This window comes from Quercus lobata, chromosome 3, assembly GCF_001633185.2.
Source record: "Quercus lobata isolate SW786 chromosome 3, ValleyOak3.0 Primary Assembly, whole genome shotgun sequence".
Classification (NCBI taxonomy): domain Eukaryota; kingdom Viridiplantae; phylum Streptophyta; class Magnoliopsida; order Fagales; family Fagaceae; genus Quercus; species Quercus lobata.
The window spans coordinates 60592119-60605454 of NC_044906.1; the positions used below are offsets into that span (position 1 = coordinate 60592119).

At 37.4% G+C, this 13336-nt stretch overlaps 2 protein-coding genes across 4 annotated transcripts; one reads left to right on the plus strand and one right to left on the minus strand.

Annotated features, from left to right (window-relative positions):
- Window positions 1–1441: 1441 nt before the first annotated feature.
- Window positions 1442–3398, plus strand: LOC115979229 (polygalacturonase-1 non-catalytic subunit beta-like). 3 transcript variants are annotated; one of them, XM_031101210.1, is made up of 3 exons: window positions 1442–1636; window positions 1723–2608; window positions 3129–3398. In XM_031101210.1, the coding sequence occupies exons 1-3, from the start codon at window positions 1568–1570 to the stop codon at window positions 3140–3142; spliced, it is 969 nt and encodes a 322-aa protein (XP_030957070.1). In that variant the 5' UTR covers window positions 1442–1567; the 3' UTR covers window positions 3143–3398. The 3 variants fall into 3 exon arrangements, with proteins under 3 accessions (XP_030957070.1, XP_030957068.1, XP_030957067.1); XM_031101208.1 differs by having other exon boundaries at window positions 1443–1636; window positions 1723–2718; XM_031101207.1 differs by lacking the exon at window positions 3129–3398 and having other exon boundaries at window positions 1443–1636; window positions 1723–2995.
- Window positions 3399–4043: 645 nt separating this feature from the next.
- Window positions 4044–4496, minus strand: LOC115981197. Its single transcript, XM_031103362.1, has one exon. It carries the CDS (start codon window positions 4494–4496, stop codon window positions 4044–4046), a length of 453 nt encoding a protein of 150 aa, XP_030959222.1.
- Window positions 4497–13336: the final 8840 nt, after the last annotated feature.

The window sequence follows — 13336 nt, forward strand, 5'->3', positions numbered from 1 at the left end:
CTGGAAGCTAAAGAGTCGTGCGAGGCTGTCAATTTCGCAAGTATTTCGCGGGTAAGGCCTTCCTGCGAGATACTCGCGAGACTCTCTGCCTGGAGGTTTTTAAGTGTGCTTTTCGTACCCTTCACCCATACTATATATACCCTCATTACCCACAAATATAAATAAGGTCATTTCAGAGAGAAAAACCCTAGATAGGTTTTCTATAACACACACACCCATCTTTTTGAGAAAGAGCTACTCATCCTTAGTGAGAAATCATTGCAGCCTCTTCTCTTTCCCTCTCCCATTGACATACCTTGAGAGGAGATTTGTATCCAAACACAAACCACACCGTTTCAAAGTGTAGTGAGTGTTTTGGAGCTTAGGAAGTTTAGGGGTTTAGCCAAAAGAAGCCGATGAGGCTTGGCAGATGCAATCGAGCATATTACGGGATCCGGAAAGCTAGACAAGACACGGTTCCGAGAAACCTTATTGGAGTAGGAGCTTGAAGGGCTTAGGTACATTGTATAGGTTAGGCTTGGAGAGTCTCTTGCTATTCGTATATTCCAACTTATTATCTAGTGGATCGATTTACCGCTTGGAGGGCGGCGCAGAGGTTTTTCGCCGAGTTCTTCGGTTTCCTCTTCGTCAACATATCGACGTGTTATCTTGTATTTGCATCTCTCTTCCCTTACTCTTGTGCTTTACTTTTATTATTTGTTGTTCAGTGACTTTGAAATTTGTATTTGTATACCTTTTCACTAGTTGTAAGTATTCTTGACAAAAGTTTATATGTATTTCCTAGTATTTAGTTTATTTGAGATGAAGCAAACATTATAATTTTAATAGATTTGAATAATTTCTGTAATCATGTTTTGAGGATATTTATAGTTTTTAATAGGGCCCTGCTCATTGAAGGGTAAAGTTTATATATACATTAATTAATTTATTTATTTATTTTTTTCATGTTTATGGTTATTATCCTAGTTAGAAAGTATTACATGCTGTAATTCCGGTAGCTTTAACCTTTCTCTCTTAGACATACAAGCATTTATTGCATGGAAAGATGCTAATTAATTAAATTACAAAACTCTTGATTATGTACATAGCAGCTCAAATTTTACTAACAATGGCATTGTTTTTTTCTTTTTAGAAGAAGCAATGGCATAGTTAATGGACAATAAGAAGAAGATAAAAATAAAAGACGATATTTTGCGTAGTGTCCCGACAAGTAACATCTACCTTTGCTGTTGTACGGCATACCTAGTACTGGCAGCTTTTTGCAAAGGTCCACCTTGTGACATCCTTCTCTTATCCCTTGTGATGTTCTTAATCACAATCTCGTTGTCACCACTAGGCAATAATGCACGAATCGATTTTGTTTTATTTTTCTATCATAACATATATATATATATATATATCTTCTTTTACGTACTACTGTTTTTTGATAATCACATTTATGTACTACTTGATTTTTTATAGTTCTGGTATTCTTGTATGATTTTCCTATAAATATCGACCTACTATAAACCAACAAACTCGCTAACACTAAACTCACTTTCCCCTTTCCCTCTACAAAAACATAATAATGCACACAAAAAAACTGATCAGCCCCATGACTCCTCTCCTTCTCTTACTTTTTTTCTCGTCTCTCACTGTAAGCACTCTCACTCTCACTCTTGCTCTATCTTTGACATTCTCCTATTCTCACATTCTCAATGTTTTCCTTTTGTGTCAATGCAGGTTGGGTCCGCCTCTGCTTCCGCTGGTGAAAACTTGTACACCCCAAAAGCCAATCTGATTCGGTATTGGAACAAAGAGGTCAAAAACAATCACGCCAACCCAACCTTTCTCCTATCCAAAGCGTCCCCATTGAGCGCGGTCGACGCAGAAAGATTGTCCAAACTTGCAGCCCAGAATGCTCTCTCCTCTCAGTTCCCCGCCATCTGCCCCATCGCCAACCTTTTGTGCTTCGCCGATTCATCCCCTACTCGTCAAGAACTCATATCCCGTGCCAGCGGTCCCAACATTAGATCATGGTGCTGTATTTTCTTTCAAGAATCGATGTTAAAGAAAGGGAAGGTGATGCCAATGCCGGATATTGAGGACAAAATGCCTGAAAGGTCGTTTTTGCCTCGGTCCATTTCGTCAAAATTACCATTTTCGACCTCTAAGATTTCTGAAATAAAGAAGATTTTTCATGCGGATGATAATTCTACTATGGAAACTACGATAGTGAAGTCGTTGAGTGAGTGCGAGAAGGCTCCGAGCCTAGGCGAGACCAAGCGGTGCGTGGGCTCAGCTGAGGATATGATTGACTTTGCAATCTCGATCTTGGGTCGAAACATTGCTGTTCGATCAACTGAGAATGTTAAAGGGTCAAAGAAGAATATAATGATTGGATCAATCAAAGGGATCAACGGTGGCAAAGTCACGCAAATAGTCTCTTGTCATCAAACCTTGTTCCCGTATCTACTCTATTCCTGCCATTCGGTCCCAAAGGTTCGAGTCTACGAAGTGGATATACTGGATCCGAATTCGAAGGCTAAGATCAATCATGGTGTTGCCAGCTGTCACATGCACACGTCGAATTCAAACCCGAATCATGCTGAATTGACTATAGCATCAGGTCCTGGTCAGATCAGGGCTTGCCACTGGGTTTTCGAGAATGATCTAATCTGGACAGTTTCTAACTAGCCCTTACAGACCTTGGTCGACAAGACATCAAGTTGATTAAGGGTCGTTTCGTTAGGCACTTTGGAAGCTTAAAAAAGAGTTTTTAAAACCCCAAAACTCCATTTCGTAATAGTACTATTCATAACGTTTTTATAAATGCTCATTTTCAACTCAAAACATAGTTTTGCAATAGCTTGTACAAAAATACTCTAATTTACCATATGTATTTTGCTACTAATAGGAAAAATAGTTATGGATTTATTTTACGTCTGGAAGATGCTTATTATACTATATAATTTGAGTTTTGATGACCTTTTCAAGGTTACTTAAATAATTGGATGGCCAATGAAAAACACTGCTTTTTACTATTTTTTTAATTAATTTTGTTTAAATTATAAAGATTAAAATGTTAAAGAAATGACTAGAAAAACAAGTTGAGATATTAATGCATTATTATTATTTTTTTACTGCAGGAGCAGATCACTAGAGCTTTGCAAGCTTTGATCCAGCATGTATGATGTAAAGCAAATAAATGTGCTAATAGTTTAATTATGTGTGTTTTGAATCTGCCTTTCATCTATGTATTTTGTGTAGAGCTTTGCAGACCTCAATCCAACACATATTAATGTACAGCTGATAAATGTGTTGATGGTTTATGTGTAATTTGTACTTGCCGTTCATCTATGTGTTTTGTGTATTTACGGAAAGTCTAAGGTCTAGCTACTCCTAGGCTAGTATAATTATGTATAAAGCTTGTAATATATGGACTTTGTCTATATTTACTACTAGTCGCTAACCCGTACGATGCACGGGGTAAGTAAATAAAAATTAAAAATAGTTATTATTTTTTTGGAGCAAAAATTAAAAATATTTATTTTGCTTAAAGGTTTATGTCTTGGCTTAAAAGAGGTATGACTTGAAAACGATTGAAATTGAATGAAAATAAGTAATTTTATTCAAAATAAAGGTTTAGAAAATTCTTTTTCTTTCATATTATTGGTTCCACATAAACCTAATACAATCACTTTTCTATTTTTTTTTTTTAATTTTTTTCTAGATTGTGAGTTCTTTAATTCTGTTAACATTAAACCTGATAAAAAACTTACATACCTTTTTGACAAAATAAATCCAAAACCCAAGTTTTGAAGGCACTCCAAGAACCAAATCAATGCAATACCTTACCAATGTGAGCAAAGAGGAAGAGGACATGCGGCATATGAAGAAGCATCTCCCCGCATCTCCGAGCCTACTTGGCTTACTCGACCACTGGAATGGTGCAAGAGTTGCTTCAACTTCCCTTCTCGGACTAGTTGTTCCAAATGGTCCCATAAATTCCTGCAATCCTCAGTTGTGTGTTCATGGTCTTGATGATAGTGGCAATAAAGATTCTAGTTGCATCTCGTAGACTCTTCTGCCATCTTGTTTGGCCATTTAAAAAATGGTTCATTCTTGATCTTCCATAGTACCTGTTGCACCGGCTCCCGAAACACAGCATTAACTGCCTGGGTGTTGGCAAAACCTGACTGCCCAACAAAGTCTTTCCAAGGTCGGTTGTTGTTGTACCAGTCCGACCTGAAATCCCTCTTCTCCTGAGGGATTACTTTAGCCTTTCCTTTTCCCTGCAGTTGGTCTTCTTCTACTCTCCTGTACTTATCAATCCGATCAATCAATTGGTGTACACTAGTAACAGGTTTACCAATTAGAGATTTTCTCAAATCATGCTCGGTTGGAAGACCGGCCTTAAAAGTACTTATAGCCACATCATCATGCTCTCCCTCTATCTCGTTAAACATTTCCCAGTATCTATCCGAATAAGTTTTAAGAGTCTCACCCTCTTGCATGGACATAGACAACAAAGACCCCAAAGGCCGAGGAACCCTACTGTAAGTAATAAAGCGAGGGCCAAAAGCCCGGGTGAGTTTTTTAAAGGAATTGATAGAATTAGCCCTCAAACCGTTGAACTATCTCATCACCACCGAGCCCAAGCTTGAGGGAAAGACCTTATACATCAAGGCCTCATCTTTGGAGTAGATAGCCATCCTTTGGCTGAAATGGCTTACGTGTTCAACCGGGTCTGTTCGACCATATTATAGGGTGAATGTAGGCTGATGAAATCGTCGAAGAAGACTCGCATCCTTTATATTCCTAGTGAAGGGTGATTTGGAGACTTGGCTTAGCGCTTTGTTTATGGCGTTGTTCCCTAAACCTCCGCTAGGCGGACTTTGGTACCAACGTCAGTGGTGATGCTCCTCTTCATAGGAAAAAGTCTCGCTAGGTGGAGTTTTGGATCTCCGTCTATAACTAGCACCATCTGTCTCCTCAGAGGACGGTTCGAAGCTAGGCAAGGAACATCTTCGCCGAGCATGACACAACTCTTTTTTCAACTCGTCAATTTCACGTTGCATGTCTCTGTCATTCTTTACATGGGAGACATGACTCTTCCCTCGAGACTGACTTTTGCTGGTATGAGTTGTACGCACACTTCCTTCACGGCCCTCTCTCTCTTCGAGGCTCTGGTGCGGATTGCCACACTGAGAACCCCTTGACTCTGCTTGGTGTTGGTCAGCGTCTATCTGGTGCGGCCCTGCTGCTGCCTGGTGTGGACCTGCTTCCTCCATCGTAAACGTTGTAATTGAATTTCCTTTGGCCTAGATCAAGCTCTTCCCACAGATGGCGCCAATTGTAAGGACTGAAATTGTATTGGCCCCACAATCAAATTGGGCTCAAACGCTAACGACCCAAACAATAAATTTGTAGAGCGTGGGCAAAAGAACTAGATCTATCCTAGAAGAAAAGTGATTAGATTTAACATTCCAAGACAGTTTAACACAAGTATCATTAGAAATCTATTTTTGCCATAGCTTAAGTAGTTTGTTTCATATGGTCTTCTTCTAAATAAAATTGTACCAGCCCCTCCCTAATGTATTTTTCTACGTTATATACTGCAGTCTTGGTGTCATCCTTACCACACACGTGTAGGTTAGATTCAGGGGATTCCTTCCTATCCCATCCAACTCTTCCTAGAACTATCATCCAGTAGCTGTAAGGCTGCTTGATCACTGTTCAGGCATCACTTCCACATTAATGCGACCAGAGAGTTGGTTGAGAGGCAATTAATGCAGAGATAGGAGCCTTAGAAGATATTTGTTTACCTTTTTATTCTTATCCCTGGTCCAATATCCTACCCTTAGTTATGATGTAACCTCGAAGTAAGTCTGCGATGATAATGCACTCAAATTCACCTCGGACACATGTTGTCGAGAAGGTTTTTATCCTCGGACGGTTATTGGGCCCTATCTCACATTGTCTCTACTCCTCCCTCCATTTCAGTCCCCTTATGACCTTATATGGGCCTCCTCGGATGGTCTAACATCCTCGGATTGGGCCATAGACCCAATTAATACTGCTTTAACAATACTTCCTAATTAACTGGTCCCCACAATTGTGTTTGTATAAGAAACTATATATTCTTCCATTTACAAATATTGATACATGATTTTTCTATAACGAAAGAGTTTATATGTAACATCAATTGTAGGATATTTTCTGCTTTAAAAAAATTATCAACATCGATGGCTGATAATAAAAAGAACAAAGCACTAAAAAACAATATAAAGAAAGGGAACAAGATATATAATGCACCTTGTACCTTTCAAAATAGATCAAACAAAAAAGATGATGAAATGGTATCACGATATACAAACATCATACCCATACATGCCTATATAAATTGAATTGGCAATGACATGACATCTGGTTGATTGAGTTCACCATGTTTGTTTGATGGATACCTTTTTGTTTTTTTTATGAACTTCAAAAAATGAAATTAGGGAATGTCCCTCATTCGAGTAGAAATTTAATATGTGTTTGGCATCAATTATTAGCATTAATTTTTAAATTTTATGTACAGTATTTTAAAACTTCACTTTTTTCCTCTATTTTTCAATTTTTTCTCACTTTATATCATCATTGCTTTTAAGACCTGACCTTTGTCGTGATGTGGGTATTGGGCGATTTTTTTTTTTTTTTTTTGATAATTTTATAAAAGGAAATGGAGGGTTTTTTTTTTACCATAGACTTTTTTGTATGAAATACCAAAAGGTGACAAGATTTTTAGCTGATGTTTATTTAAACAAGAATTAAGAAAAGTAACTTGAGTTTAAAATATTATAAACTTTTTATAGGCGGATGTAAGTATTCAGAATTTTTTTAATCAATTTTTTAGGGTAGTATTTCCTTAGTTTCTAGAAGCAAAATAATTTTGGTACTTTCTTTGTTGAGGATTTTTAGGGGAAAAACTTCCTCCAACGTTGAAGGAAGTTTCCTTCAAATTGGTATGAAAGTAAACTTTTTTCAAGTTTAGTGGTTAGTGAATTAATTTGGTTGAATTTAAGGTGTCATAAACTTGAAATTTGGTTATTTTGGTGAGCCTATTGGAGGTCAGTGACCCTTCTCTCAATTAGTGATATTTTACTTAAAACATGTATTAATATTTTTTAATGAAATAGTCGAATGTTTCTCATTATGAAATTATTGATATTTATTCAAAAGAAGTTTCTTTAAAGATAAAAATCATTATTTCCTAAACTTTGAATGATTGAAATTTTATTAAATTATTTTTATTTAGAAGTGTTTACGTTCTTAAAACGAGGATCAAACTTGTGACAAGTTTAGTGAAAATACTTAATGCTTTGAATGAAAATAATTAAGATTGTTTTCATTTTTGAACTAAAGTATCAAATATGATTTTGAATATAACTACAATGAAAATTAATTTGTTTTGAATATAAATGATTACAGTTTGACTATACTTTGAACCCCGCTAATTTTTTAAAACATTGGTATTATTTCCAAGGTCCTGTGAAAAAATTATTATATGATTGTCAATTACTTTCAACCATGTATTTATTATTAGTTTGAAATGAACTTAATTATTGTTTCCAAATTAACTTACGAAATTTGTTTACTGTGAACAATAAGAAAAAGATAAAAAGAAAAGAAGATATTTTACGTAGTGTTTTGATCGACAATTAGAGAACATAGCTTTTTGCAAAGGCCCACCTTCTCTTATCCCCATGTGATATTCTTAATCACTGTCTGTCTCGTTGTCACCACTAGGCAATAGTGCATGAATCGATCTTGCTTTATTATTGATCATCAAATGGGAAGCGCTACAGCCAGGTGATTTGAGCCTGGCCAAAAAGGGGGAAAAAAAACAATAAATAAATATATATTTTTATATATAAGTTTTTTTTGACTTCTAAATAAAAAATTTGAACTCCCTACACCAAAATTTTGTTTGAATCCAGCTGAAATAAGCTTAAATATAATTATCTTAGTGCTACTCTTACAATATTTCTATAATAATTTTACAATAAAAGTTAAGTGATATGCTGTAATTGGTTTTTATCTAGACTTACAACTAATGTCACTTTTTTACATTCTTTTAACAACTCGTTACTTAGATTTTATTATGAAAATGCTGCATCAATAGCATTACTGTAAAAATTTCTACTTCATTAAGTAAAATAAATAAATAAACTTGCTCTCCGAACTATTCCTAACTCCAACACTATTCTTGAAGGGAAGTTTCTCCTAGCAACAAGGTTTTTTACAGGTAGAGTGTTGAATATTGAGGCCATCATTCGCACGTTCAAAATATTGTGGCACACTAAGAAGGGCTTCAAAGCACGTGATATGGGTGATCATCATGTATTAATGTTTATCTTCTTGGAGCAAAGCGATGTTGACAGAGTGCTTGCGGGAGAGCCGTGGTCATTTGACAAGAATTTGGTTGCTTTGAAGAGAATTGAACATCAAATAGAGCTGAAGGTGATAGGCCAAGAATGTATTGACCACTTGTGATAAATTAATTGATTGATTAGCCAAAATTATCAATTAAACAAATTAACATGCAATGTACACAGCAGCACAAACAAATCACCAATTAAACTAAGTATGCAGCAGAAATTAAATTGACATAGTGATTTGTTTACGAATGGGGAAAACTTACATGGCAAAAACCCCACCAAATGATTTTAAAGTCACCACTCCTGAGAATCCACTATTATCAAAACAAGTGGTTATAAGTAATGAAATCTCAGTACCTTATACTAATCTACAGTTGAACCTTTGCCCCAATACCTAATTAGACTTATTCTATAGTGACAATCTCTCCTTTTCCATACACGGCTCCCAGTACATGATTAACTAATTGCGCGAATCTCAGTACGCGACTTAATCACCAACTTGAGAAAAATGTTGGTTGCAAAGTTCTTTAGTTCATCACACGATGAAGATCAAGAATTCCCTTGGTCACAAAACCCTACGGTGTACAAACACAACAATTTCTTCAAGAAAAAGATGAACTAGGGCATATGTCTCCGGTTCGCAATATGCTTGTGAAAAAGTTTTGCATTTAGTTGCATCAGCTGTGACGGCCCTTAAACAATCCTTATATATGTTTAGGATTGTGAGAAAAGAAAGTCTAAACACGCACTCACGGATTGGATGAAAAATAGCTTGAAAAATTGAACTTCATAAACCTCAGCAGATAGGGTATCTATCGAGCTAGTTGTCGAGTTTCGGGCTTCACAGCTTTTTAAAACTTGATAGATGCTAACTGTCGAGCTTTAAAATCCTGCACTTTTTCACTTGATTCTTGGACAGACTTGCATGGCTTTAACACTTGAACTTGAAACCTTATTTTTTGAAACATTAAACACATCCTAGATCTACAAATTACAAGTAAAGTGTGTTTTGTTAAAGGATTAGCCAATTATATAAAATATTGACATATGTTCCTAACATCAAATCATATATGTCCTAACAAAAGGGACTGAATTTTGATAGTGCATGTTTTTGGACTCAGGTACATGATCTCTCTATCAGAAGCTTGAAGTTGCGAGTGGCAGACATTGTTTCGGTAGCAGGGGAAGTCCTAAACATGGGGGCGGCGAAGGAAGACTATGAAAGCAGTCACTTTGTGAGAGTTTGAGTGCGGATTGATATCACAAAGCTATTAGGTAGAGGTAGAAAGATCGGGCTGAGTAGTGGAGTGGAAGGTTGGGTAAGTTTCAAGTATAAGTGGTTGCCAAACCTCTGTTATTGGTGTGGCCGTCTTACTCACGGAGATAGGGACTGTTCAATAGGAAGGGTTCATGGCAGGGTAGTGATCAACAATTTGGCTCGTGGTTACGAGCAATCACTCTGAACTTGGCCAAGAAAAGTGGCTCAGAAAGCCTCTCCAATTTGAAGCAATGTCGATTTCAGATCCTGAGTGCAAGGAGGTGGTGGCAAGGGCTTAGGATTGTGCTCCTACTGGTACTCCCATGTTCGTGGTAGCCACTAAACTTAAACAGTGTAAGAAAAGGTTAAGACCTGGAGTCAAGTCCATTTTGGCAATGTGAAGCAGCAGATAAAGCAAGCAAAGGATCAACTGTGGCAGGCTGAAGAGGTTTCGGTTAGGACTGGGGAGCATGAGGAGGTTATTAAGATTAAGAAGGATTTGAATGCACTTTATGATAAAGAGGAGAAGATGTGGCAACAAGGGTCCAGGGTTCAATGGTTGAAGAATGGTGATCAAAACACCAAGTTTTTTCATGGGATTGCTACTCAAAAGAAGAGGAAGAATTTTATTAAGGGGTTGTGTGATGGGAATGGAGCTTTGTAGGAGGATGAGGAGGTTTTTTCGGCTATCATTACTGATTTTTATACTCATCTGTTTACTTCCTCAAATCCACAAGAGCTTGATAGGGTTTTGGATGGGGTCGATGCTGTGGTCACTGAGCCTATGAGAGCAGATCTGGTAAGGCCTTTTTACTAGTGAGGAGGTGGGAGTAGCAATCAAGAAAATGGCCCTGCTAAAAGCCCTTAGCCCAGATGGTATGCTGCCTCTATTTTACTAGACTTATTAGATTGATATCGGTATGGATGTTGCTCAGGCTGTTTTATCTTGTTTAAATTCAAGGTCTATCCTTAAATCTATTAACCATACCTTTATTACTTTGATTCCCAAAGTTCCTAATCCTGAGAGGATCTTAGATTTTTGGCCTATAAGTTTGTGCAATGTGATTTACAAGATTATCAGTAAGACAATTGCTAATCACCTCAAGCCCATTCTTAATTCCATTATATCTGAGACCAGAGCACTTTTATTGTTGATAGATTGATCACTGATAATATTTTAATTGCCTTTGAATCTTTGCATCATATGAAGACTAGTTGTACAGGAAAGAAAGGTTTTATGGCTATGAAATTAGATATGAGCAAGGCATATGACAGGGTGGAATGGGTTTTTCTAGAAAAAATTCTTCTTAAGATGGGCTTTTTGTGTACTTGGGTAGCTTTGATTATGGAATGTATTACCACTGTCTCATATTCTATCCTTGTGAATGGGGAGCCAAAGGGTATGATAGTTTCATCTCGGGGGTTAAGACAAGGAGATCCTCTTTCCCCTTAATTGTTCCTTTTCTATGCTGAGGGGTTGAATGCCCTCTTACGAGGTGCTGCTATGAATGGCGAAATACAGGGTTTCTCACTTTGCATAAATGGGCCTAAACTAACTCATCTATTTTTTGCAGATGATTGGTTAATCTTTTGCAGGTCTACTTTAGATGAGTGCAATAAAATTCAAGAGCTTTTAGCTTATTATGAGATTGCGTCAGGCCAAGTGATTAATAAGGAGAAGACCACTCTCTATTTTAGTAGGAATACAGATGAAGCAACTCAAGAAGCCATCAAAGTGGCCCTAGATGTTTATGAGAAGTATTTAGGTTTGCCTTCGTTTGTTGGAAGGAATAGGATGGCGTGCTTTACTCAAATCAGGGAAAGAATATGGAGTCATATGCAAGGGTGGAGGGAAAAGTTGTTATCCCAAGTTGGCCGAGAGATTATGATTAAGTCCAATCTATCCCTGTTTATTCGATGAGTGTGTTCAAGGTTTCGGTTTGTCTTTGTAAAGATAATGAAGCCATGGTTCAAAAATTTTGGTGGGGTCATGGTGATGCAAAGAAAATTCTTTTGGTTAAATGGAGTTCTCTTTGTTCTTCAAAATCAATTGGTGGCAAGGGGTTTCGGGATTTCCAAAAGTTTAATAATGCTTTGTTAGCAAAACAGGTGTGGCTTTTCATAATAGAGACTCCCTTCTTTTTAAAGTTTTTAGCGCTAAGTATTTTCCGCATGGTAATATACTTAAGGCCGCTGTTCACCCTAAATGTTCTTATGCATGGCGGAGTATTCTTCAAGCACGAGGAGTCATTGAGAAAGGGGCTATTTGGAGGGTTGGTGATGGAAATTCAATTGATGTGTGGTGACATAGGTGGTTGCCTGACCTTAATCACAGCAAGATTATCTCTCCAAGAGCTGATTCTTCATTTCATCGGGTTTGTGATTTGTACTTCCCTGATACACGAGTTTGGGATTCAGGTCATCTTGAGAGTTGTTTGATTCCATGGGAGGCAGATTTGGTAAGGAGGATTCAATTATGTGGAGATGGGGGAGAAGACACTCTGATCTGGCCTTTGACCAGTGATGGGGATTACAATGTTAAGAGTGCTTATCGTATGCTTGTCTCTGCCGATCCTAGTCTTCTGCCAAGCTCATCAATTTTGGGTAGCAATGGGTTGATTTGGAAGAAAATTTGGAAAATGAGGGTGCCTAATAAGATTTGGAACTTTATTTGGCGTGCTACTAAGGATGCTTTGCCCATGAAACAAAACTTAAAAGCTCAGCATATCCTTGTTGGCAAGGAATGTGATGGTTGTGGAGAGCACATGGAGTCGCTTATACATTGTTTACGGATCTGTGATCAGGCGAGGTCGGTATAGGTGTCACTCCTAGATTTTCGTTCATTGGTTCAGAAGAAGTGCTGAACCTTCTATGAATTATTGGAGGAAGTTTTCAATGTTGGGTCAACTAGGAGGGTAGCTATGTTTGCTATTGTGGCATGGTTTTTATGGCAGCGTTGTAATCGAATGCGGGAGCATCAGCCTTCTTGGCAGCTTCATGAACTGGGTGATCATGCTCGAAGGTTGGCTGATGAATTTTGGAACGTGAATCCTCAGGAGCATGGTGTGTCTATTCCTCGACCTATGGTCCGCTGGTCTCCTCCGCCTGATGATTGTTTCAAAGTAAATTTTGATGCCACTTTTTGTGAGGAATTGGGTTTAGTAGGTATTGGTGTGGTTTGTCGAGATCATGCTGGGCAAGCTATTGCGGCACTATGTCAAAATCTGGGTAAGGTGTAGTCAGCTGAGATGGCTGAAGCTTTGGCGGCTCGTAGGGCTGTGGTCTTTGCAAGGGAGATGAGTTTATTCAATATTATTGTAAAAGGCGACTGTCTTTCTATTATTCAAGCCTTGAAGCAAAATGGTCCTTGTCCTCTGTTGTTTGGCCATATTATTGATGAGACTAAAAGACTTGGAATCGTTTTAAGATGCTGTATGTTCCAACATGTTAGGTGGGATGAGAATAGATTAGCTCATAGTTTAGCTAAAAAAACAGTTTTGTCTGCAGATCTTAAGGTTTTCTCAAAAAAAAAAAAAACTTCCTGAACAAAAAAAATTAAAGCCGCGCATCACCATAACATTACGTAAAATATCTTCTTTATGTAATACTGTTTTTTGATAGTCACTTTTATGTACTACTTGATTTCTTTATAGCTCTAGTATTCTTATACGAT